The sequence below is a fragment of the Oncorhynchus masou genome, chromosome 8, assembly GCF_036934945.1.
Source record: "Oncorhynchus masou masou isolate Uvic2021 chromosome 8, UVic_Omas_1.1, whole genome shotgun sequence".
Lineage (NCBI taxonomy): Eukaryota > Metazoa > Chordata > Actinopteri > Salmoniformes > Salmonidae > Oncorhynchus > Oncorhynchus masou.
The window spans coordinates 42,563,649-42,586,307 of record NC_088219.1 but is presented as its reverse complement, the minus strand read 5'-3'; the positions used below and the strand labels follow the sequence as shown (position 1 = coordinate 42,586,307).

Genomic DNA, 22,659 nt, shown 5'->3' with positions numbered 1-22,659 from the left:
CCAAGGGGCAAGGGTCTCTTGGGATAAAGAAATAGAGCTGAGTAAATGTGCATACGCATGAGTGTGAGAGAGAGGACGTGTGTGTGTGAGCGTGTGTGTGTTTGAGGGAGCATTTCTGTAAGTATGTGGGTATGCATACGTGTTCGATAGAAACTGTGTGTGTGTGTGTGTGTGTGTGTGTGTGTGTGTGTGTGTGTGTGTGTGTGTGTGTTCGTGAGTGTGTGCATACATGTGTGTGGCTACTAACCACACCTTGGAGATTAATGGTACATAGGTTGTGTCTGAGTGCAGCAGCAGTAAGGCTCTTGGATCGAATCCCAGAGATGACAAGGTATAAATCTGTCTTTCTGCCCCTGAACAAGGCAGTTAACCCACTAAGAATTAGTTCTTAACTGACTTGCCTTGTTAAATAAAGGTTCAATTCAAAAATTCATTAAAAAAGCGCTTTGACTGTTAGCACAGAGTGGCAGATCAATGGGCTTACATCTAAATAACGTCGTCAGGATAAAGACACACACATACAAGGTCAAACAGAGGAGGGTTGTACCGCGAAGACCGTGAGCTTGAGAGGATCTGCAGAGAAAAATGGGAGAAACTCCCTAAATACAGGTATGCCAGGCTTGTAGTGTCATACACATGAAGACTCAAGACTGTAATCGCTGGCAAAAATGCTTCAACAAATTACTGAGTAAAGGATCTGAATACTTATGAAAATGTCATATTAAAAAAACATTTTTTTTAGTATATATACATTTGCAAACATTTTTAAAAAACCTGTTTTTGTTTTGTCATTATGGGGTACTGTGTGTAGATTGACGAGGGATTTAAAAAAAAAAATATGTTTTTTTTTAGAAGTCTGTAACTAAAAGTGAAAATAGTCAAGGGGTCTGAATACTTTCCGAATGCACTTTATCCACACAACATGACCTTATCCAGGCTTATCCAGTATAGTGTTGTATATTATTGTATTGTTATGGCCTCCAGAAGTGCCACCTTGTCACGTGATCTCCCTTCCCTTAAAACCTCTTAGAGCGCCCCCCCTATTTTGTGCATTTTCCGCCTGAAGACATACCCAAATCTAACAGCCTGTAGCTCAGGCACAGAACAAAGGATATGCTTATTCTTGGTACCATTTGAAAGAGAACACTGAAGTTTGTGGAAATGTGAATTGAATGTAGGAGAATATAACACAATAGCTCTGGTTTAGATAATACAATGAAAAAAACATGTTTTTTATTTTTGTATCATCATCATCTTTAAAATGAACATGATAAAACAAACATTCAGATAGGATGATGGGGACAATTTCAGTGAAAAATACTTGTACTTGTGCAAAGTACAACAGTACTTGTGCAAAGTTTCAGAATGATAACGTCCAAAATGAGTGTGCTACATGACATTCATCATGAAGTCATCCAGGTGTCCCACACAAGTAGTCCAAATGTACCCAAGTGGCCAAATTGGTGAAGGTATACATTTGGAAACAAATAACTATATACAAAATACCAAAATGCTATTCTAACACACCCCCAAAAAGAATTGAGAAAAATAAATGGAAAAAATAGAAATATGAAAAGGAGAAAAAAAATTTTTTAAATATGAAGAAAAAAAACATATATACATATACAAAATAACATGGGTAACTATTTACACACTTTCAATATTTGGAAGACCCTCAGTCCTCTATCAAATCAAATCAATTTATATAGCCCCAGCCTAAAACCCCAAACAGCAAGCAATGCAGGTGTAGAAGCACGGTGGCTAGGAAAAATAAGGTTGAACACATTATTATGACCTGCTAGATCTACTGTCTCTTTTATATTATGATATTTCAGCTAGATCTACTGTTTCTATTATATCTTGACAGACCAGCTGTATCTACAGTCTCTATTTCACTTTGGCCATTGTTGTGTGTGCCTGCCCTCCCTCAACAGCCTCAAATAGGTTATTTCATGTGGGTTGGGGTGGGGCGGCAGACACACGCATCTCACATTTCACATTAATTTCAAACAAGGGCATTAGCATGAGAAGAACTTACCAGTCCAAAACGATGTCTTCTCCCGTTCCAAAAAAATATTCTTCCAATCGCTAAATGAATCGTCCTACAACAATCTCTGTCTCACCTTCCCAATCAATTTATTCTAAAATTGTGTGTACATCTGTATATCTAGACTTAGATTTAGCTTTCCCTGACTTAGTCGCCATAATGATTGATATATAAACAGCTGAATCTGCGCGTTTACCAAACAATGCAATGGTTAATATGTGTTTCTCCTTCCGGTATGAAACTTCAATAGCGAATGACTCACTTTACGCTGGAGCTTACTACATGGGTTGGTCTTGCAACACATAAACATGGCGTATTGCCGTTTAGCTCAGCTCATTGGCTATCTACCCAGCTAAATTTCAAGACAATCAGTGGTCATTGGGTTAAAAGACAGGCAGTCAACGAAACAGTGGGCAAATCATTGGTGCACAATGATGTCATGACTTGTTGTCTTCAAATCGGTTTCTTTCAGTCAATACATCCCGCGAAATGGCCCATCAGGTTTGGTTGTGTTACAAACAAACCAGTCGATTGCAGTGAAACCAAACATGACTGGAAAAGTCACGTTCTTTGTGGGTTACGTTCTTTGTGGTTAAAATTGTTGTTTTTTGTGGGGCTCTATGCTCAGATAATCGCATCGTATTCTTTCGCAGTATATTCTTTTTTAAATCTGACAACGCAGTTGGATTAGCAAGATTCTAGGCTTTCGATACATGTGAGACACTTGTATTTTCACGAATGTTTAATGTGACTATTTATGTAGCGATCACCGTATGTTGTGGAATTTCAGCCCGCTAGCTAGCGGGTTCTGTGCACAGAGTGGCTAACTCCTATTGAAAATGTACTGTATATGGACCTTTTAGTGAATTGCTCTCTGTTAAACACACGCTAGTTAATCTCTCTAGGCTAGATGGGATGCTACCGTCCCACCTGACCAACATCCAGTGAAAGTGCAGGGCGCCAAATTCAAACTACAGAATTGTAAATATTTAACATTCTTGAAGATACACATGCAATATGTCAAATTAAAGCTTGACTTGTTAATCCAGCCATGGTGTCAGATTTCAAAAAGGCTTTACGGCGAAAGCAAACCATGCGATTATCTGAGGACAGCACCCCATCAAACAAACACAGGCAATCATATTTCATCCCGCCAGGCAAAAGTCAGAAATAACGATATAATTCATGCCTTACCTTTGACAAGCTTCTTCTGTTTGCACTCCAATATGTCCATAAACATCACAAATGGTCCTTTTGTTCAATTAATTCCATAGTTATATATCCAAAATGTCCATTTATTTGGCAAGTTTGATCCAGAAAAACACCGGTTCCAACTTGCGCAACATGACTAGAAAATATCTCATAAATTACCTGTCCAAACATTTCAAACAACTTTCCTAATACAACTTTAGGTATTTTTTACATAAAAATCGATAAAATTTAAGACGGGATAAACTGCGTTCAATACCGGACGAAAACAAAGTGGAGTGTGCTTTCAGGTCACGCGCCTCTAACAAACAGTACACTTCACTCGACCCTCGTTCTGAACTGCCCTACTTCTTCATTACACAAAGGAAAAACATCAACCAATTTCTAAAGACTGTTGACATCCAGTGGAAACGATAGGAACTGCAAACTGCCCACGTGAAAAGAGTGACCTCAATGTTTTTTTCCCTGGATGGTTTGTCCTCGGGGTTTCGCCTACCAAATAAGTTCTGTTATACTCACAGACATCATTCAAACAGTTTTAGAAACTTCAGAGTGTTCAGTGTGTGTGTGTGTGTGTGTGTGTGTGTGTGTGTGTGTGTGTGTGTGTGTGTGTGTGTGTGTGTGTGTGTGTGTGTGTGTGTGCATTTGTGTATGCCTGCCCAGCATATGTGCATGTGTATGAGAATGTGTGTGTGTATGTCATGCATGTGTGTATGTTCCTTAACCTATACCCTTAAGTAATTAGTAATTAGGGTGGGGGTGTTCATGTGTCTCCAGTTGTTTGTTTTTTTGTAACTCGATCCTGACATGATTGTCAAGGTGTCATTTATTCAGTATCCCTTACTCTTTGTCATGCTTGTCTTCAAGCTCGGGCAGTTCCACAACCTTCCATTTTAGTGTTACACGGAACCCGCGCGTGCGCCATCGTCCACCATTGTGCATATATGTATTTTGTCCCCCTACACCAAACGCGATCACGACACGCAGGTTAAAATATAAAAAAATTAAAAAATTGTGAACAGATCGAATAGCATTAAACATTTATGGCAATTTAGCTAGTTTGCTGTTGCCAGCTAATTTGTCCTGGGATATACACATTGAGTTGTTATTTTACCTGAAATGCCCAAGGTCCTCTACTCCGACAATTAATCGACACATAAAACAGTCAACCGAATCGTTTCTAGTCATCTCTCCTCCTTCCAGGCTTTTTCATCTTTGAACTTATATGGCAATTGGCATCTACACTTCCATAGTATTACTACACCGACCGGCAAAACAGTTTGTCTTTCAATCACCCACGTGGGTATAACCAATGAGGAGATGGCACGTGGGTACCTGCTTCTATAAACCAATGAGGAGATGGGAGAGGCAGGACTTGCAGCGTGATCTGCATCAGAAATAGAATGGAGTTCTATTTTAGCCCTTGGCAATGCAGACGCTTGTTGACACGCGCAAGCAGTGTGGGTGCAATAATTGAATAACATAGATTTCTAAATTTATTTTTGCAACGCTCGTGCACACGACGCGAGCGGTGTGGTCAGCTTATTAGAGTTTCATTTCAGGGTGGGAACATAGCAACATACATTAAAATAGGTGAGAACACACACTTATAGAAAACACCAAAGTAACTCAGAGAGGACAGTCAATGCTTTCCTCCAATAAGTAGTTGGGAATGTGTGGGTATTTTCCCAGGATGCACTATGTCACCGCTGTGGTTTTCTGCTCATGCAAAATGGATGACCTCAGAGCTGTAACCTGAGCTTCACATTCCAGCACTCTTTGTGATGTTGTGTGTTTGTGGTGTCGCGTATGTGTGTGTGGTCTTGAGCTGCAGAGCAATTACAGTAGAGCGATAGATGCAGACTTCTCTTGGTGTATCAGATTGACCAAGCCTCACATTTCACCTGTGTTTGTGTGTGTGTCTTCACGTGTGTGTGTGTGTGTCTTCACGTGTGTGTGTGTGTGTCTTCACGTGTGTGTGTGTGTGTCTTCACGTGTGTGTTTGTGTGTGTGTCTTCACGTGTGTGTGTGTGTGTGTCTTCACGTGTGTGTTTGTGTGTGTGTCTTCACGAGTGTGTGTCTTCACGTGTGTGTGTCTTCACGTGTGTGTGTCTTCACGTGTGTGTGTGTCTTCACGTGTGTGTGTGTGTGTGTCTTCATGTGTGTGTGTGTGTCTTCATGTGTGTGTGTGTGTGTGTGTGTCTTCACGTGTGTGTGTGTGTGTGTGTGTGTGTGTGTGTGTGTGTGTGTGTGTGTGTGTGTGTGTGTGTGTGTGTGTGTGTGTGTGTGTGTGTGTGTTCACGTGTGTGTGTGTGTGTGTGTGTGTGTGTGTGTGTGTGTGTGTGTGTGTGTGTGTGTGTGTGTGTGTGTCTTCGTGTGTGTGTGTGTAATTGTTTCGGTGTTATGAGTATTTCTGCCCTCTGCCACTGGCAGAATAGCATCTGATTAAATGTAAATCTCAATTAAATCAATTTGAATCACACTTTAACACAATAAAATGTGAATATATCCAAGGGGGATGAATAATTATTATAGGCACTGTAACCCCCCTGTTTCCTGTGGTCCATCTCTCTCCATTCCCTCCCATGTCTCTGTTTCTCTCTCTCACTTTCTACTTATATCTCTCTTTCTCTATTTCTCTTCCACTCACACTGTGCATGTTTGAACTCTCCATCTCTCTGGCCCTCCTACTCTCTCTTCCCTTTCTGTCTCCCTCCCCCCACAACCCTCTTTCTTCCCTACTCACCACACACCCCACCCACATCTCTTTTCCTCTCTATCTCTCTCTCTCTCTGACCTACTGTATAATTCAGTGGTGTATGTGTATGTGTGTGTGTGTGCGTGTGAGCGTGTGTGCCTTCTCTGTGAGTGTGTCTGTGATGGAGGACTGTAGGAGTGGCTGTGGTCGGGCTGTTGAGCCGCTCTCAGCTGCAACAGTGTGCTTCCTTCCTGCCTGCCTCAATGCCTGCCTGTCTGTCTGGTCTGTAGCCTCCGAGATATGTGAGTATGTGGCGTACTGGAGGACTGCAGTCCGTCTCCCTCTTCTCCCCCCAGCCCCCAACCCAGCAGATAAGGTTAAACAGACAGAGAGTTAATCAAGCCAAAGACATGGAGATTAAAGAGAGACAGAGAGAGGTGGAGGTAGAGATAGAGGGAGGGCGGTAGATGGAGAGAGAGAGAGAGAGGTGGAGGTAGAGATAGAGGGAGGGCGGTAGATGGAGAGAGAGAGAGAGAGAGAGAGAGAGAGGTGGTGGTAGAGATAGAGGGAGGGCGGTAGATGGAGAGACAGAGAGAGGTGGAGGTAGAGATAGAGGGAGGGCGGTAGATGGAGAGACAGAGAGAGGTGGAGGTAGAGATAGAGGGAGGGCAGTAGATGGAGAGAGAGAGAGAGAGAGAGGTGGAGGTAGAGATAGAGGGAGGGCGGTAGATGGAGAGAGAGAGAGAGAGAGTGGAGGTAGAGATAGAGGGAGGGCGGTAGATGGAGAGAGAGAGAGAGGTGGAGGTAGAGATAGAGGGAGGGCGGTAGATGGAGAGAGAGAGAGAGAGAGAGAGAGAGAGGTGGAGGTAGAGATAGAGGGAGGGCGGTAGATGGAGAGAGAGAGTTGAATTGAATTGAGAGAGAAGGGGTAGTCTGATAATATGTCAGCATCCAAAATTCTATCCTAGGCCCTAGTTAAAAGGGAACATGGGGAATAGGGGTCATAGGGAACATAGGGAATAGGGGGCCATTTGGGACACATCCTAGTTCATGTTAGAGTGGGAAACAGCATAGCTTACTGTACATTTTCTTCCAGCCTCCTAATTGCCACTTGACACTCAGGAGTTCAAATGGCTAGGGCGCATTTCTTGCACCACTCCATATCCCAAAGCCATATCAAATATAATGTCAATTAGTTGTTATTGAGCTGAACATTGAAAGTTGAGAAAAACTAATTATATGTAGAATTTTTGTATTTTTGTATAAAATAAATATATTTGTGTGTGTGTGTCAATTTCGACCAGTCCACCCAACAACGAAATGGTCCAGCCCATCTGGCATCTGCCAGAATTGCCAGTTGGTCAATTTGCCCCTGCTCTTCGATTACCATGAATGTCAGAGAAACTCACAGGGTGTTACACTTTAGAACATTTGAACTCCTGAGTGTCAAGTGGCAATTAGGAGGCTGGAAAAAAATGTACAGTAAGCTATGTTTCCCACTCTAACATGAACTAGTATATGTCCCAAATGGCACCCTATTCCCTATGTTCCCTATGACCCCTATTCCCTTTTAACCAGGGCCTATAGGTCTCATGGGTAGTAAAGCCTGTAAAGTTTTTTAGGACATTAAATTTCATGTTGGATGAATACATGCCTACCAGCAGTGGGTATTATACTGTATGTGACGCGTTTCAAGAAGCTAGACGTATGTCACACGTCACAACTTCAGAGGGGAGGTATTTGAAAAAAGAAACGTTATCAAAATGCATTTTTTGGGGGGGGCAGAAATGCCTTCTGGAACATGTGACCTTTTATGTGCCTTCATAAAAATGTGTATGCCATCACTAAATAAGAATAAAATTGTTAAATTACGAGCCTAGTTGGTTTTGCCACGGAAAAAGTCAGGAACCTTCCCGCTAGCCATGATTGGCTGAGATAATGGAAGGGCTGGACATGCTCAGAGATGAGTTCAGATTAGTCTACCATGTAGCACACTTCTGTCTATAACATGAGCTGCTCAGTATGTGTAGATAATCCTTGCTACCGCAGATTTTTTTAAATATATAACGTTAGCCATTGAGAACTGCATGTGTTTCTACGGCTCTCAACAACTTTGCTGCCCTGAACTTAGCAGGCGCTATCGACAAAAAGTTGACTACTTTCTGCACACGGACAGTGTGAACCAGATTGACTTGACTCAATGGGCCAAACAACCTGGAGCTAGCTACAAATAAAATAGAAAAGACACGCAGCTGTGAAGCATTCATCCATCTATATGGGTAAGAGTGTAGGTTTCTAATTTTGCCAGAAAGTTGTTTTCATTGCAAGTTAAAGCATACTGTTCACTAGCTAGCAAACGTTAGCTTGCTGGCTCGCTAGCGAATGTTACGTGTATGATCTAGCTAACATTGGACCTAGCTTTAGCTGCAGATTCATACTACAGCATTTCATGCATGGTGGCTGGCTATGGAAATCTGTTTGTACTGTAGCTATGAGTTGGGATTATTGTTTAGCTAGCTAGCTAGCTACATGTCTATACAAAATACTCCACTTTGCCAGATGATTACATGACCCATCAAGTTAGCCAGGTGTGTCTGTGGGTGATTACGGCCATCTATTATATTTCATTAACATGTGTACATGTCTAGACAATAGTGATCCATCCACTTAGCTAGATGTTGCTGGGGGATGGATATAGCGTTTCTTTCACATGACCCATCAATTTAGAAAATTGTGCCTGGCTAAGCATCTAATACTTATTAAATATTTTGCTCTGGACACTTTCAATTTTCGATTTTGCTACTATGCAAATATGGAAGTAACCGTTTCACTGTACCGTTTACACCTTCTGCATCCTGCGCATGTGACAAATAAACATATTGATATACATTTGATATAGTGTGAGTTTACCAGAGACACTAAGGTGAAGAACACCTGCACCAAAGTCATATTAGAATATAGTCCAAGGACTAGATAAAGTGTATATTTCACTACCTAACTCACTATGTTTTGCACATGGCCTCACAGGTGAATCCTTAAAGAGATGGGTGGGGCTAAGGCTTAAGAGGGTGTGAATGATGCTGAATGGGTGGAGACAAAGAAGAGCTCTCCAGTAGGTGTACCAAAACATTCAAGGGCATTTTTCTCGAAAGTGGAGTTACAGGTTTATCAGCTTTCAAAGCAGAATTACTTTCCCATTGTTCCTCAACTGCAGTGTCTGATATACCACTTTGTGTAGCTCTGAGTCTCTACTTTTATCCAATGTAAAAAAAAACACAGATTGAGGCAGTCGGTCACATATTTAGAGTAAGCAATCTAGTTCATGTGTTTTGAGTATCTACTTCCTCAGGTGTTGAACCCCAAATGAATGAACCTATGATATTAGTTAGTGCACATAAAGATGTATGTAATTCATCTCTATTGAACAAAACTAAACCAGGATATTCTGGAGTCCAATTTTGACAGTAATATATATGCATTCCTGCTTGGATGTGTTAGATTAAACAACTTTGTATTTCACTTATTAATAAAGCACTATGGATGACTTTATAAGAAGACTAAAGATTTGGGGGAGGGGGGTAGTTGGCAGCAAGACCAGTGATGTGGGCTGGTGTGGATACAATTCCAGGGTCATATGAGGAGTTTGTGCTCTGTGCTCGTCGTGGACCGCGCAAACTGTAAATGTAGAGAGAAAAGGAGAGAGACAGAGACGCACACACACATTACGCCACTAATCCGCACGGAGTTTTGCTAGGAACCCCCCTGCTGCCACATGCTGCAAGGACAAACCAGTCTCATCAGCATCAACTGCGCGCGCAAGGAAGGAGAATAGCCGAATTGAATGCAGTGGGGAAAACAAGGAGTAAGAATAGGGAGTTTGAAAGCAGTATGAGTCCTAGTGAATAAGAAGAAATAGGAAAACAAGCTCTGAGTGCTAGACTGGTATCGCATGGGGGACATGAACAGTGTGGACCCAGCTTCTACCAAACTGTTGACTTTCAACCAACGGTAAATGAACACATTTCGGTCCTTCAGCTAAGTGTTTGCGGCTACTGTAGCCTTGAAGTAGACGTGTGTGTTTATGTGTTATCTGTTGAATGCAGGTCTCTGGTGTTGTCATATGGCGCTCGTGGCTTAGGTTACTGCAGGATTTTTGTATGGAATGAAGAAGAAAAAACGTATCGCACCATATTCAATAAGCAGCAGAAATAAACACACGAATGATGCTATATAGATATTCGTTACTTGTCAAAGTAAACCATGTAATTGTAGTGTTATAAATCGGAACATGCGTAAAAATGAACAATTTAAACGTTTATGTATTTCATGTTTTGGCTCTCCAAATGTTCACTATATTTACGTTGCATTTCCCAGCACTGAGTCAGAGACTGCCTTTGAATCATTCTCTCCGTTTTCCTCTGCAAAACGCGATATTGGACACTATTTCAACCTTTGAATCGACCAGTCACCACCAGCCTGAAGTGGCTGAAGCGTTCGACTAGATATGAGAGCTTCGCAGCTCAGCCCGATGCCACCGTGACCAAACGTCGCTAAACGACAACACTATTTAGGGGCATATTTGAACGTCGTCAATTTGAACTGAATTAGTTCGGCGCTGTGAAACGTGTGTTGCCGTATTGATTGAGTTGTTGACTGTGGTGGTAGACAATGTCCACGAACTAAAAGGAAAACACATTCATTATTAATCAGAATGCTTTTTAGTTCACGGTAGAATGGAGCTGCATACGCCAGGCAGCGAAGCCCTGTTGAGATCATGACAGCATAAAAATAACAGTACTGTGCTCGCGCTCAGGAAAACATCAATACTGAATTGAGATATGTTCTCCAAATTAATTTGAATCTGTAGACTACCTACCTCAGGTATGGCAACCCCAAGATTGACCAAGTCTAAAACATATATTACTGCAGCAAAAGAGGAGTCTCCCTCTTTATGGCTCTCCCTATTCCTCTGGGAAACCAGTCAGTCAATGTAAGAATGCAGCTTCCTCTGCAGTGACCAAGTCCTACCAGTAAAAAAAGCAGCATCAGGGTTTCCCCTACGTTGGCTGCCTATAAGGGTGGGATGGGGTTTGGGCAGGTGAATGCCAATACTCCGGCATATTTTTAAGTGATAAAACATGTATCAAAATCAGACTTTTTTTTCAATTCACTTGTCTGCTTACCCTTTTTGGTGCCCTCATCAACATTTTGTTCGGGGGCCCCGATCTCGCAGGCCAAACGTTTTAGTGACTCCCCTTTTGATGGAGGGGGGAAATAAATGAAGTTTTAGAGTTCATTTATTTACAATTCCAAACATTTTGCCATGGGGCAGAAATAATATTTTGCAATTTTATAACTCATTTCATGCAAATTTACAAATTTTGCCATGGGGCAAAAAGATAAATGTTTTTACAGCAAATTTCCTGCAATTCTACACATTTGCAATGTTGAGTGACTGGGTCATATCTGAGTGACTGATTCATTCTCGCAAAATTGTCAACAAAAACAACTCTCAAGGAAAATTTTCTCTTGAATCAGTGGTTTTGGCTATTTCAGCCACACCCATTGCTGACAGGTGTACAAAACCAAGCACACCGCCATGCAATCTCCATAGACAAACACTGGCAATAGAATGGCCCGTACTGAAGAACTCAGTGACTTTCAACGTGGCACCGTCATAAGATGCCACCTTTCCAACAAGTTATTTGGTCAAATTTCTTCCCTGCTATCGCTGCCCCGGTCAACTGTAAGTGATGTTATTGTGAAGTGGAAATGTTTTGGAGCAACAACGGCTCAACCGCGAAGTGGTAGGCCACACAATCTCACAGAACAGGACCGCGGAGTGCTGAAGTGGGTAGCGCATAAAAATAGCCTGTCCTCGTATGCAACACTCACTACCGAGTTCCAAACGGTCTCTGGACGCAACGTCAGCACAATAACTGTTCGTCAGGAGCTTCATGAAAAGTGTTCATTCCAACTCTGAACCAATCATAGATGTCTGTTTCACAAGTTTGGACAGCACAGAACAGTACAGTAGAACACAATACAGTAAAGTAAAGAAAAGTAGAGTATAGGTCAGTACACTACTATACTAATAAATGTCATTCCACTTCATGATTGTGTCCCACTTGTTGTTGATTCTTCACAAAAAAATACAGTTTTATATCTTTATGTTTGAAGCCTGAAATGTGGCAAAAGGTTGCAAAGTTCAAGGGGGCCGAATACTTTCGCAAGGCACTGTACAGGTGAGATGAGTAATGTGAGATATGTAAACATTCTTAAAGTGGCATTATTAAAGTGACTAGTGTTCCATTTATTAAAGTGGCCAATGATATCAAGTCTGTAGGTAGGCAGCCACCTCTCTGTGCTAGTGGTGACTGTTTAACAATCTGATGGCTTTGAGATAGAAGCTGTTTTTTAATTTCTCTGTCCCAGCTTTGATGCATCTGTATTGACCTCGCCTTCTGGATGAAAGCAGGGTGAACAGGCAGTGGCTCGGGTGGTTATTGTCCCAATGATCTTTTTTTGCCTTCCTGTGACATCGGGTGTTGTAGGTGTCCTGGAGGGCAGGACGTTTGCCCCCGGTGATGCGTTGTGCAGACCGCACCACCCTCTGGAGAACCTTGCAGGTTTTGGGTGGTGCAGTTGCCGTACCAGGCAGTGATACAGCCCGACATGATACTCTCGTTTGTGCACCTGTAAAAGTTAGTGAGGATTTTTGGTGACAAGCCACATTTTTTCAGCCTCCTGAGGTTGAAGAGGCGCTGTTGCGCCTTCTTCACCACACTGTCTGTGTGCGTGGACCATTTCAGTTTGTCAGTGATATGTACACCAAGGAACTTAAAACGTTCCACTGTTGTCCTGTCGATATGGATCCCTTTGCTGTTTCCTGAAGTCCATGATCATCTCTTTTGTTTTGCTGACATTGCGTGAGAGGTTATTTTGCTGACACCACACTCTGAGGGCCATCAAGTGCTCCCTGTAGGCTGTCTCGTCATTGTTATTAATCAAGCCTACCACTGTTGTATTGTCTGAAAACTTGATGATTGAGTTGGAGGCGTACAGGAGGGGGCAGAGAACACACCCTTGTGGGGTCCCAGTGTTGAGGATCAGCGGAGTGGAGATATTGTTTTCTACCTTTCACCACCTGGGGGGCGGCCGTCAGGAAGTCCAGGACCCAGTTGCAAAGGGCAGGGTCGAGACGCAGGGTCTCAAGCTTAATGATGAGTTTGGAGGGTACTATGGTGTTGAATTCTGAGCTGTAGTCAATGAACAGCATTCTTAAATAGGCATACATCTTTTCCAGATAGGATAGGGCAGTGTGATGGCGATTGCAATCGTCTGTGGACCTATTGGGGTGGTAAGCAAATTGAAGTGGGTCTAGGGAGACGGTGATATGATCCTTGACTAGTCTCTCAAAGCACTTCATGATGACGGAAGTGAGTGCTACGGGGCGATAGTCATTTAGCTCAGTTACCTTTGCTTTCTTGGGAACAGGAACAATGTTGGCCATCTTGAAGCATGTGGGAACAGCAGACTGGGATAGAGATTGATTGAATATATCCGTAAACACACGCTGGTCTGCGCATGCTCTACTATACTGTACTCTACTGTGCTGTGATGTTCTGTATTCTACTGTGCTGTCCAAACTTGTAAAACATAGATGGCTGTGATTGGTAGAGATTTGGTCTGGTCGGGACCAACCAAATTTGGTCTTGTTTGGGGGTGGACCTCATTAGAATACTAGCCAGTGTGTAGAATAATACCCAAACATGCAAAGGATAATATTGAATTGTTCTACCTTTGTGTACCTGTTCAGAACGCATCATAATTATACATTTCTGTAGAGTATCAGGGACCCATGATGTCATTCTGTTACCATCCTTCTGTAACTGGGTGTTAATCCACTTTACTTACTGTAGTTTTATAACCAAAATAGATTTTTTTCCAGCTCAATGTGCCATGTCAGAGCTGACACGCCATTCTTTCTGCAAACATTTTTCAATCTTAATTTGGAGGAGATATTTAAGAGAGCTTTTGGAATGCCTACAAAAACAGATAAGAAACGGAGGGATATTTCTGTCATTCTGTTACCAAACTTTACATCTGCACTGTTCTTCGGATTAATGTGTTTGGGTAAAATGTTCAGTGGAAATTGTTAGATTGTTAGTGTGAATAGAGTTGTATGGTTTGTTTAATGTTAAAATCAATGGTTTGCGTTTGGCATAAAAATCGGGAGTCTCAGCGGCATTCTGTTATCGTGGAATTGCCCTTAGTGACTGACATTAGAGAGAAACTGCTGATGCACAACCAAATTTCAAAATGGCACAGTAAGTTCAAACAGCAACTAAATTCCTAAAAACTTGGTCTGGGACCTGTCATGCCAAATAGTGTCCCCCTACCTCACAATGGGATTCCAAAAGCTATTAGCATCTGTTGCTATATCAATGGTGCATTGGACTAATGCTTCGAATTTTGGAGATCATTACAGCCAAAATGCTATTATTTTCATCACTGCTATGTAAACAAACCTTTTTTCCCTCAACAATTCCGCTGATCAAGATGAAAACATTACTTTAAAATACTTTAACATTAAAAGTAATGTCTTAAAGGGTTCTTAGTTTTCAAAATAGCAAAGAAAATGTGTAAACTGCACAAAAACGTACCTTTCGGATCGTAAGGTGAGCTCCCATGAAGCTATTAACACTTCATTAATATGCAAATCAGGTCAAATCAAATCAGCTCCTCAGGCTAGCATACAATTTGTCTTTCTTGTATGCTATTAGTCTTATGATAATTATTTCCCTACCCATAGCTCAGTAATACAGTAATACAGCAGTTGAATATAATGCAACGACACAGACAGTTGAATAATGTTTAACTCACAAATACCAAAAGGGATTTACAACAATACATTCATTAAATAAACACCCTGTGAAGAAAACAACCTATTTAAGATTGAAATGTGAAAAAATGTGTTTTTTGTGGAACAGGTGTGTCATGAACTAGTTGATGTTATTTAATATACCCACATGACCGATATAGACTGAAATACATGAGTATAGGCTAACATATAAACAATAAAATACCATTTAGTTGAGAAAACAGAAGCATAATTACAATCTCAGTTCTGGCGTGTGGGATAGAGAAGAGGTGGGTGCTATAGGTGGTTTCCCTCAACAGGCAACAAGTCCCAGAAGGTTGACTTGAAGAGGAAGACTGTAACATCCAGGCACAGCTGTTCTCTTGGAGCGTTTGCAGTGCTCGTGTATCTCACTGTGCCCAAGATGATATGTCAAGCACAGGCCCTTGGCAGATTATATCAAACCACATGACATTAACAGTAGATGATGTAATACAAGTGGGATCTTGGAGGGTAGTTGATCATGGAGGACACGCTCCATTCTACTTCCTGTCTGCAGAGACATAAATAGGTTGCACAACAGGTTCATGTTAAAATGCTAAACCGAAATACAGTAAGTAATATTCAAGATATATCAAGTTTTAGATAGAGAAGTATACCTGTCTGAGAAGTGTTAGTTTCTTGAGTAGGGGTACGACTGGAAGTCGAAGTTGGAGAGAAAGCAGCCAGTGGTCAGACATAAGAGGGAGGAGGGGTTGGAGTGGAGTGGGCAGGTTGTTGGGCAATCGGATGTCATTAGACACAGGATTTTGTCTGGAGAAAGAGGAGAGATCCAGTAACGTGATGAGGAGAAGGAAGAGGCAGAATCAGGAGACCGGAGGTAGTAAGATTGAAACAGAAGGGAGAGATGATAGGTTTTACACCATCCAGATATGTTTCATTAGTGCAGATTAAGAAGACAGGGAGAGGAAGCCCTTTGGACTGTTGAGATGTTTCCCTTGTTTGTCACTCACTATTTACTGATTGACATGGTTGAAGTTGCACTCACTGCAGTGATGGTATGGATTCCAGAGGAATGGGGCTTTAATAAAGAACGGCAACACACTGCGTGTAATTGAGACATTACGCTAATAGAAAATGTCCATTCTCTGATAATTAATTGTGCAATGTAAACAAATATCTTGCCTCCTGATGTGATTTTTGAAAGCTCAGCTCGCATTTGTTGTTGCTGGGAGGAAGTTGTTTGACAGAGGCCCACACCATGGCATCCTTGTATGGGACAAGACAAATAAAGGATCAATTACCTATCATGAATGTAGTAATCAATTCATTTACACACATACATTGGTATTCAATAGCTCCTGTTATTGCTAAAATAACCTCACTGAAATAGAGTTTCCTGTGATCTACTAATACAGGTGCTTCACCTAATGCATTTCCCTGGTATAAGCCTGAATAGGCCTGTAGTCTGAACCCAGCCTCTCTAATGGTAGACCCAGGTACAATCTGATCACTCATGGCGACCAGAAGATTAATTCATGGAGTTCACCTTTTAACATTTTACAGCTGATATAGCAGCTGATATAGCACGTGTCATAACACTAGTATAAGAAATAGCTATTTAGATCAACTGAATTTCTACAAACTGAAATAATACAATACAAAGAAAGCGTAGCTTAAATAGATAGCTAGCTAAACAAAGAGATTTGGAAAAGTGGTCTTACCTCAGAGTTGTGTTTTGCATCCATCGTTTGCAGTTTTCATGCTCATGCTAGCTAAATCAAGGTTTTCAATCAAGTTTTGCAAGCAAGTAAACATCAATGACTATGCATGGATCATGTTTTGTACTTTATCCTCCAATAATCTGCGAGATTTAAATAGCGTAAATAACCTGTAACAATGATCGCATTTCCACCTGTCTTTTGACTGCACGCTCTTCTCTCTCCGCACGCCTCAAAACATAACAACAAGCATATCAACGGACGCTATCGATTTTTTCCTTCAGACAAACTAAATAAATAAATAAAATAAATACAGTAGGGAAAGAGGTAGTTGTTTGGGCTAAATTATAGGTGGGCTATGTACAGGTGCAGTAATCTGTGAGCTGCTCTGACAGCTGGTGCTTAAAGCTAGTGAGGGAGATAAGTGTTTCCAGTTTCAGAGATTTTTGTCGTTTGTTCCAGTCATTGGCAGCAGAGAACTGAAAGGAGAGGCGGCCAAAGAAAGAATTGGTTTTGGGGGTGACTAGAGAGATATACCTGCTGGAGCGCGTGCTACAGGTGGGTGATGCTATGGTGACCAGCGAGCTGAGATAAGGGGGGACTTTACCTAGCAGGGTCTTGTAGATGACATGGAGCCAGTGGGTTTGGCGACGAGTATGAAGCGAGGGCCAGCCAACGAGAGCGTACAGGTCGCAATGGTGGGTAGTATATGGGGCTTTGATGCCAAAACGGATTGCACTGTGATAGACTGCATCCAATTTGTTGAGTAGGGTATTGGAGGCTATTTTGTAAATGACATTGCCGAAGTCGAGGATTGGTAGGATGGTCAGTTTTACAAGGGTATGTTTGGCAGCATGAGTGAAGGATGCTTTGTTGCAAAATAGGAAGCCAATTCTAGATTTAACTTTGGATTGGAGATGTTTGATGTGGGTCTGGAAGGAGAGTTTACAGTCTAACCAGACAGGTATTTGTAGTTGTCCACGTATTCTGCGTATTCTGTTAGGGACCAAGGTGTCATCATCGTTATCATCGTCACAACCACCATCATAATTGTATGTGTTTATTGTTAGAAATATAATCTATTTATTCCAGATTATTCTAGTCATTATTTTCTAGGTTTTCATCATCATTATAATCACAGTCACCATTGAGTCGGCCTGCATCCAACGAGGCCCCAAAACTAATCCTACTGTCAGTCTATGATCAGTAGTCCTAACATGATTGTAACAGGCCCATCTGAAAAACCAGGGCTTCTGCCAAAGGATCCAATTTCCAATCTTTGGTTGTTTCTAACAGAATTCAGGTCACACTGTGCTGTGCTATTGCCACACCCCTTAGACACATAAACAACACACTCGTAACATTGCTGACTGTGTCCCAATTTAAGGAGGTGGACCTCCTTCCCATCACACAGACACAGACACAAACACACATACACAGTAAATTGGGAAGTGTAGTTTATGGAGCTTACAGGTAGGGGTTAAACCCTGTTTGTGTGTGCAGCTGTAAAGTTTGGTAACAGAATGACAATAAAATATAAATGCTTTATCTGTTTTTGTACGTTTTCCACACACATACACACACACACACACACACACACACACACACACACACACACACACACACACACACACACACACAGTTTAACCCTTACCTGTAACCGTCATAAAACACATATTTATGCTGCATTTTCCAATGTCCCATAAACCCAGTGATGAGGGGAGGGCAGGATAGAGGTATGGAAGGATTAGCTTTTTTTCATTAACCTAAAGTGGATGAGTGAAGGGAAATAGGTCGGACCCCATCCCTTTATCATCCCCCTCCAGGACACACCCACTCTCCCTGCTTTTATCATCCCCTCCAGGACACACCCACTCTCCCTGCTTTTATCATCCCCTCCAGGACACACCCACTCTCCCTGCTTTTATCATCCCCCTCCAGGACACACCCACTCTCCCTGCTTTCATCATCCCCCTCCAGGACACACCCACTCTCCCTGCTTTTATCATCCCCCTCCAGGACACACCCACTGTCCCTGCTTTTATCATCCCCCTCCAGGACACACCCACTCTCCCTGCTTTTATCATCCCCCTCCAGGACACACCCACTCTCCCTGCTTTCATCATCCCCCTCCAGGACACACCCACTCTCCCTGCTTTCATCATCCCCCTCCAGGACACACCCACTCTCCCTGCTTTCATCATCCCCTCCAGGACACACCCACTGTCCCTGCTTTTATCATCCCCCTCCAGGACACACCCACTCTCCCTGCTTTTATCATCCCCCTCCAGGACACACCCACTCTCCCTGCTTTCATCATCCCCCTCCAGGACACACCCACTCTCCCTGCTTTCATCATCCCCCTCCAGGACACACCCACTCTCCCTGCTTTCATCATCCCCCTCCAGGACACACCCACTCTCCCTGCTTTTATCATCCCCTCCAGGACACACCCACTCTCCCTGCTTTCATCATCCCCCTCCAGGACACACCCACTCTCCCTGCTTTTATCATCCCCCTCCAGGACACACCCACTCTCCCTGCTTTCATCATCCCCCTCCAGGACACACCCACTCTCCCTGCTTTTATCATCCCCCTCCAGGACACACCCACTCTCCCTGCTTTTATCATCCCCTCCAGGACACACCCACTGTCCCTGCTTTTATCATCCCCCTCCAGGACACACCCACTCTCCCTGCTTTTATCATCCCCCTCCAGGACACACCCACTCTCCCTGCTTTTATCATCCCCCTCCAGGACACACCCACTCTCCCTGCTTTTATCATCCCCTCCAGGACACACCCCCTCAGGACACACCTCTCTCCCTGCTTTCATCATCCCCCTCCAGGACACACCCACTCTCCCTGCTTTCATCATCCCCCTCCAGGACACACCCACTCTCCCTGCTTTCATCATCCCCCTCCAGGACACACCCACTCTCCCTGCTTTCATCATCCCCCTCCAGGACACACCCACTCTCCCTGCTTTCATCATCCCCCTCCAGGACACACCCACTGTCCCTGCTTTTATCATCCCCCTCCAGGACACACCCACTCTCCCTGCTTTTATCATCCCCCTCCAGGACACACCCACTCTCCCTGCTTTCATTATCCCCCTCCAGGACACACCCACTCTCCCTGCTTTCATCATCCCCCTCCAGGACACACCCACTCTCCCTGCTTTTATCATCCCCCTCCAGGACACACCCACTCTCCCTGCTTTTATCATCCCCCCAGGACACACCCACTCTCCCTGCTTTCATCATCCCCCTCCAGGACACACCCACTCTCCCTGCTTTTATCATCCCCCTCCAGGACACACCCACTCTCCCTGCTTTTATCATCCCCCTCCAGGACACACCCACTCTCCCTGCTTTTATCATCCCCTCCAGGACACACCCACTCTCCCTGCTTTTATCATCCCCCTCCAGGACACACCCACTCTCCCTGCTTTTATCATCCCCCTCCAGGACACACCCACTCTCCCTGCTTTTATCATCCCCCTCCAGGACACACCCACTCTCCCTGCTTTCATCATCCCCCTCCAGGACACACCCACTCTCCCTGCTTTTATCATCCCCCTCCAGGACACACCCACTCTCCCTGCTTTTATCATCCCCCTCCAGGACACACCCACTCTCCCTGCTTTTATCATCCCCTCCAGGACACACCCACTCTCCCTGCTTTTATCATCCCCCTCCAGGACACACCCACTCTCCCTGCTTTTATCATCCCCCTCCAGGACACACCCACTCTCCCTGCTTTTATCATCCCCCTCCAGGACACACCCACTCTCCCTGCTTTCATCATCCCCCTCCAGGACACACCCACTCTCCCTGCTTTTATCATCCCCTCCAGGACACACCCACTCTCCCTGCTTTTATCATCCCCCTCCAGGACACACCCACTCTCCCTGCTTTTATCATCCCCCTCCAGGACACACCCACTCTCCCTGCTTTCATCATCCCCTCCAGGACACACCCACTCTCCCTGCATGTTTCATCCCTCCTTCTCTATGAGGAGAGGTGAAGGACAGGAAAGAGTAGACATGAGAAAAAACAAGAGAGGATGTTAGATGAGTCTATTACAGATGGAGGGTCTTTTCTTTAGAAGCAGACCCCACCCTTTTCTACAGAGAGAGGGGGGGGGGGTGACACATACTGAGTACATTTATCCATAAGCATGGCTACACATAACCATTATAACCCCTATTCTAAATTCATATCCAACAGGAGGAGAGATGTTGGCATATCAACTCAGAAATACTCATAACATTATGTTTATATTAACACTCGTCTCCCATATTGTATCACCAACAGGTCATATCTCTCACCACACACACATGCGCACACACACACACACACACACACACACACACACACACACACACACACACACACACACACACACACACACACACACACACACACACACACTCCGCCAGAGAGATGCTGTTGAAAGGGACACCCACCCACACACACATGCATAACATAATCACTCACTCACCGTTACCATACACACACAGCATAATGCAGACAATAGGCAGGCCTGTCCATGGTGTCAACACTGCAATCAGACCTTTCACTGCAGTGCATGGTAATGGAACAGCAATGATCGGCTACTCACTGAGGAGTCAAACACTCATACAGGACACACGGACATACATTCTGTGCAGCTAGACAAACACTCATACAGGACAGAGAAACACACACAAACTGTCAGAAGGAGAGATTATCTCACACTATCCTGTCCTCTTCAACCTCTAAGTATACCTAGCAGCACTTTGATGTTATCCAACACAGTAGGATGACAGCACAGCAACATAGACACCATCCACCTTGTGACTGGCTCTCATACACATCCACCACAGTATCATACTGGCATTCTTGCTGCGTCTCTTAGCCTTGATTTCCAGCATTTCTCTGGAAAGTATAGTTGTAGGAATACCGGTATTCTGCAATATATAGGCATTTCCATGTAAAAGGACACGAGCACCAACATGTGAAGTTCATAAGAGCAGGTCAAATTGGCTGTCAAATGAGAGCTAAGAGTCTCATTTATTTTATTAAGGCATCTTTTATTTTATATACACTGAACAAAAATATAAACGCAAAATGCAACAATTTTAAAGATTTTCTGAGTTACAGTTCATATAAAGAATTCAGTCAATTTAAATAAATTCATTAGGCCCTAATCTATGGATTTGACATGACTGGGAATATGCATTTGTTGGTCACAGATACCTTAAAACAAATGTAGGGCGTGAATCAGAAAACCAGTCAGTATCTGGAGTGACCATCATTAGCCTCATGCAGCGTGACACATCTCCTTCGCATTGAGTTGATCCGGCTGTTGATTTTGGTCTGTGGAATGTTGTCCCATTCCTCTTCAATGGCTGTGCGAAGTTGCTGGAAATGGTAAGAACTGGAACACGTCGTCGTACACATCGATCCAGAGCATCTCAAACGTGCTCAATGGGTGACATGTCTGGTGAGTCTGCAGGCCGTGGAAGAACTGGGACATTTTCAGCCTCCAGGAATTGTGTCCAGATCCTTGCGACATGGGGCCGTGCATTATCATGCTGAAACATGAGGTGATGGTGGTGGATGAATGGCACGACAATGGGCCTCAGGATCTCGTCACGCTCTGTCTGTGCATTCAACTCGCCATTGATAAAATGCAAATGTGTTCGTTGTCCGTAGCTTATGCCTGCCCATACCATAACCCCATTGACATCAGCAAACCACACGCCCCACACAATGCCATACACGCTGTCTGCCATCTGCCCGGTACAGTTGAAAGCGGGATTCATCCGTGAAGAACACATTTCTCTAGTGTGCCGATTGCCATCAAAGGTCAGCATTTGCCCACTGAAGTCTGTTACGATGCTGAACTGCAGTCAAGTCAAGATCCTGGTGAGGACGACGAGCACGCGATGCCGTTTGACCGTTTATGTAGACATTTTTCAGTTGTGCAAACCCACAGTTTCATCAGCTGTCCGGGTGGCTGGTCGCAGATGAGGAAGCCGGATGTAGAGGTCCTGGGCTGGCATAGTTACACGTGGTCTGCGGTTGTGAGGCCGGTTGGACGTACTGCCCACTTCTCTAAAATGATGAAGGAGG

At 43.5% G+C, this 22,659-nt stretch overlaps 1 protein-coding gene across 6 annotated transcripts in view; it reads left to right on the top strand.

Moving 5' to 3' along the window:
• LOC135544692 (GTPase-activating Rap/Ran-GAP domain-like protein 3) overlaps positions 1-22,659 on the top strand; it is a 158,644-nt gene that overhangs the window by 36,385 nt on the left and 99,600 nt on the right. The window contains exon 1 of one of the 6 annotated variants that reach the window (XM_064972500.1): positions 9,671-9,962. The exons of 4 other annotated variants lie outside the window; for them this stretch is intronic. In XM_064972500.1, coding sequence (XP_064828572.1) covers positions 9,904-9,962 — 59 coding nt within the window. In that variant the 5' untranslated portion in view covers positions 9,671-9,903. Of the gene's footprint in view, positions 1-9,670; positions 9,963-22,659 lie in introns of those variants that run through there. One more of the 6 variants, XM_064972505.1, reaches the window with a different exon arrangement.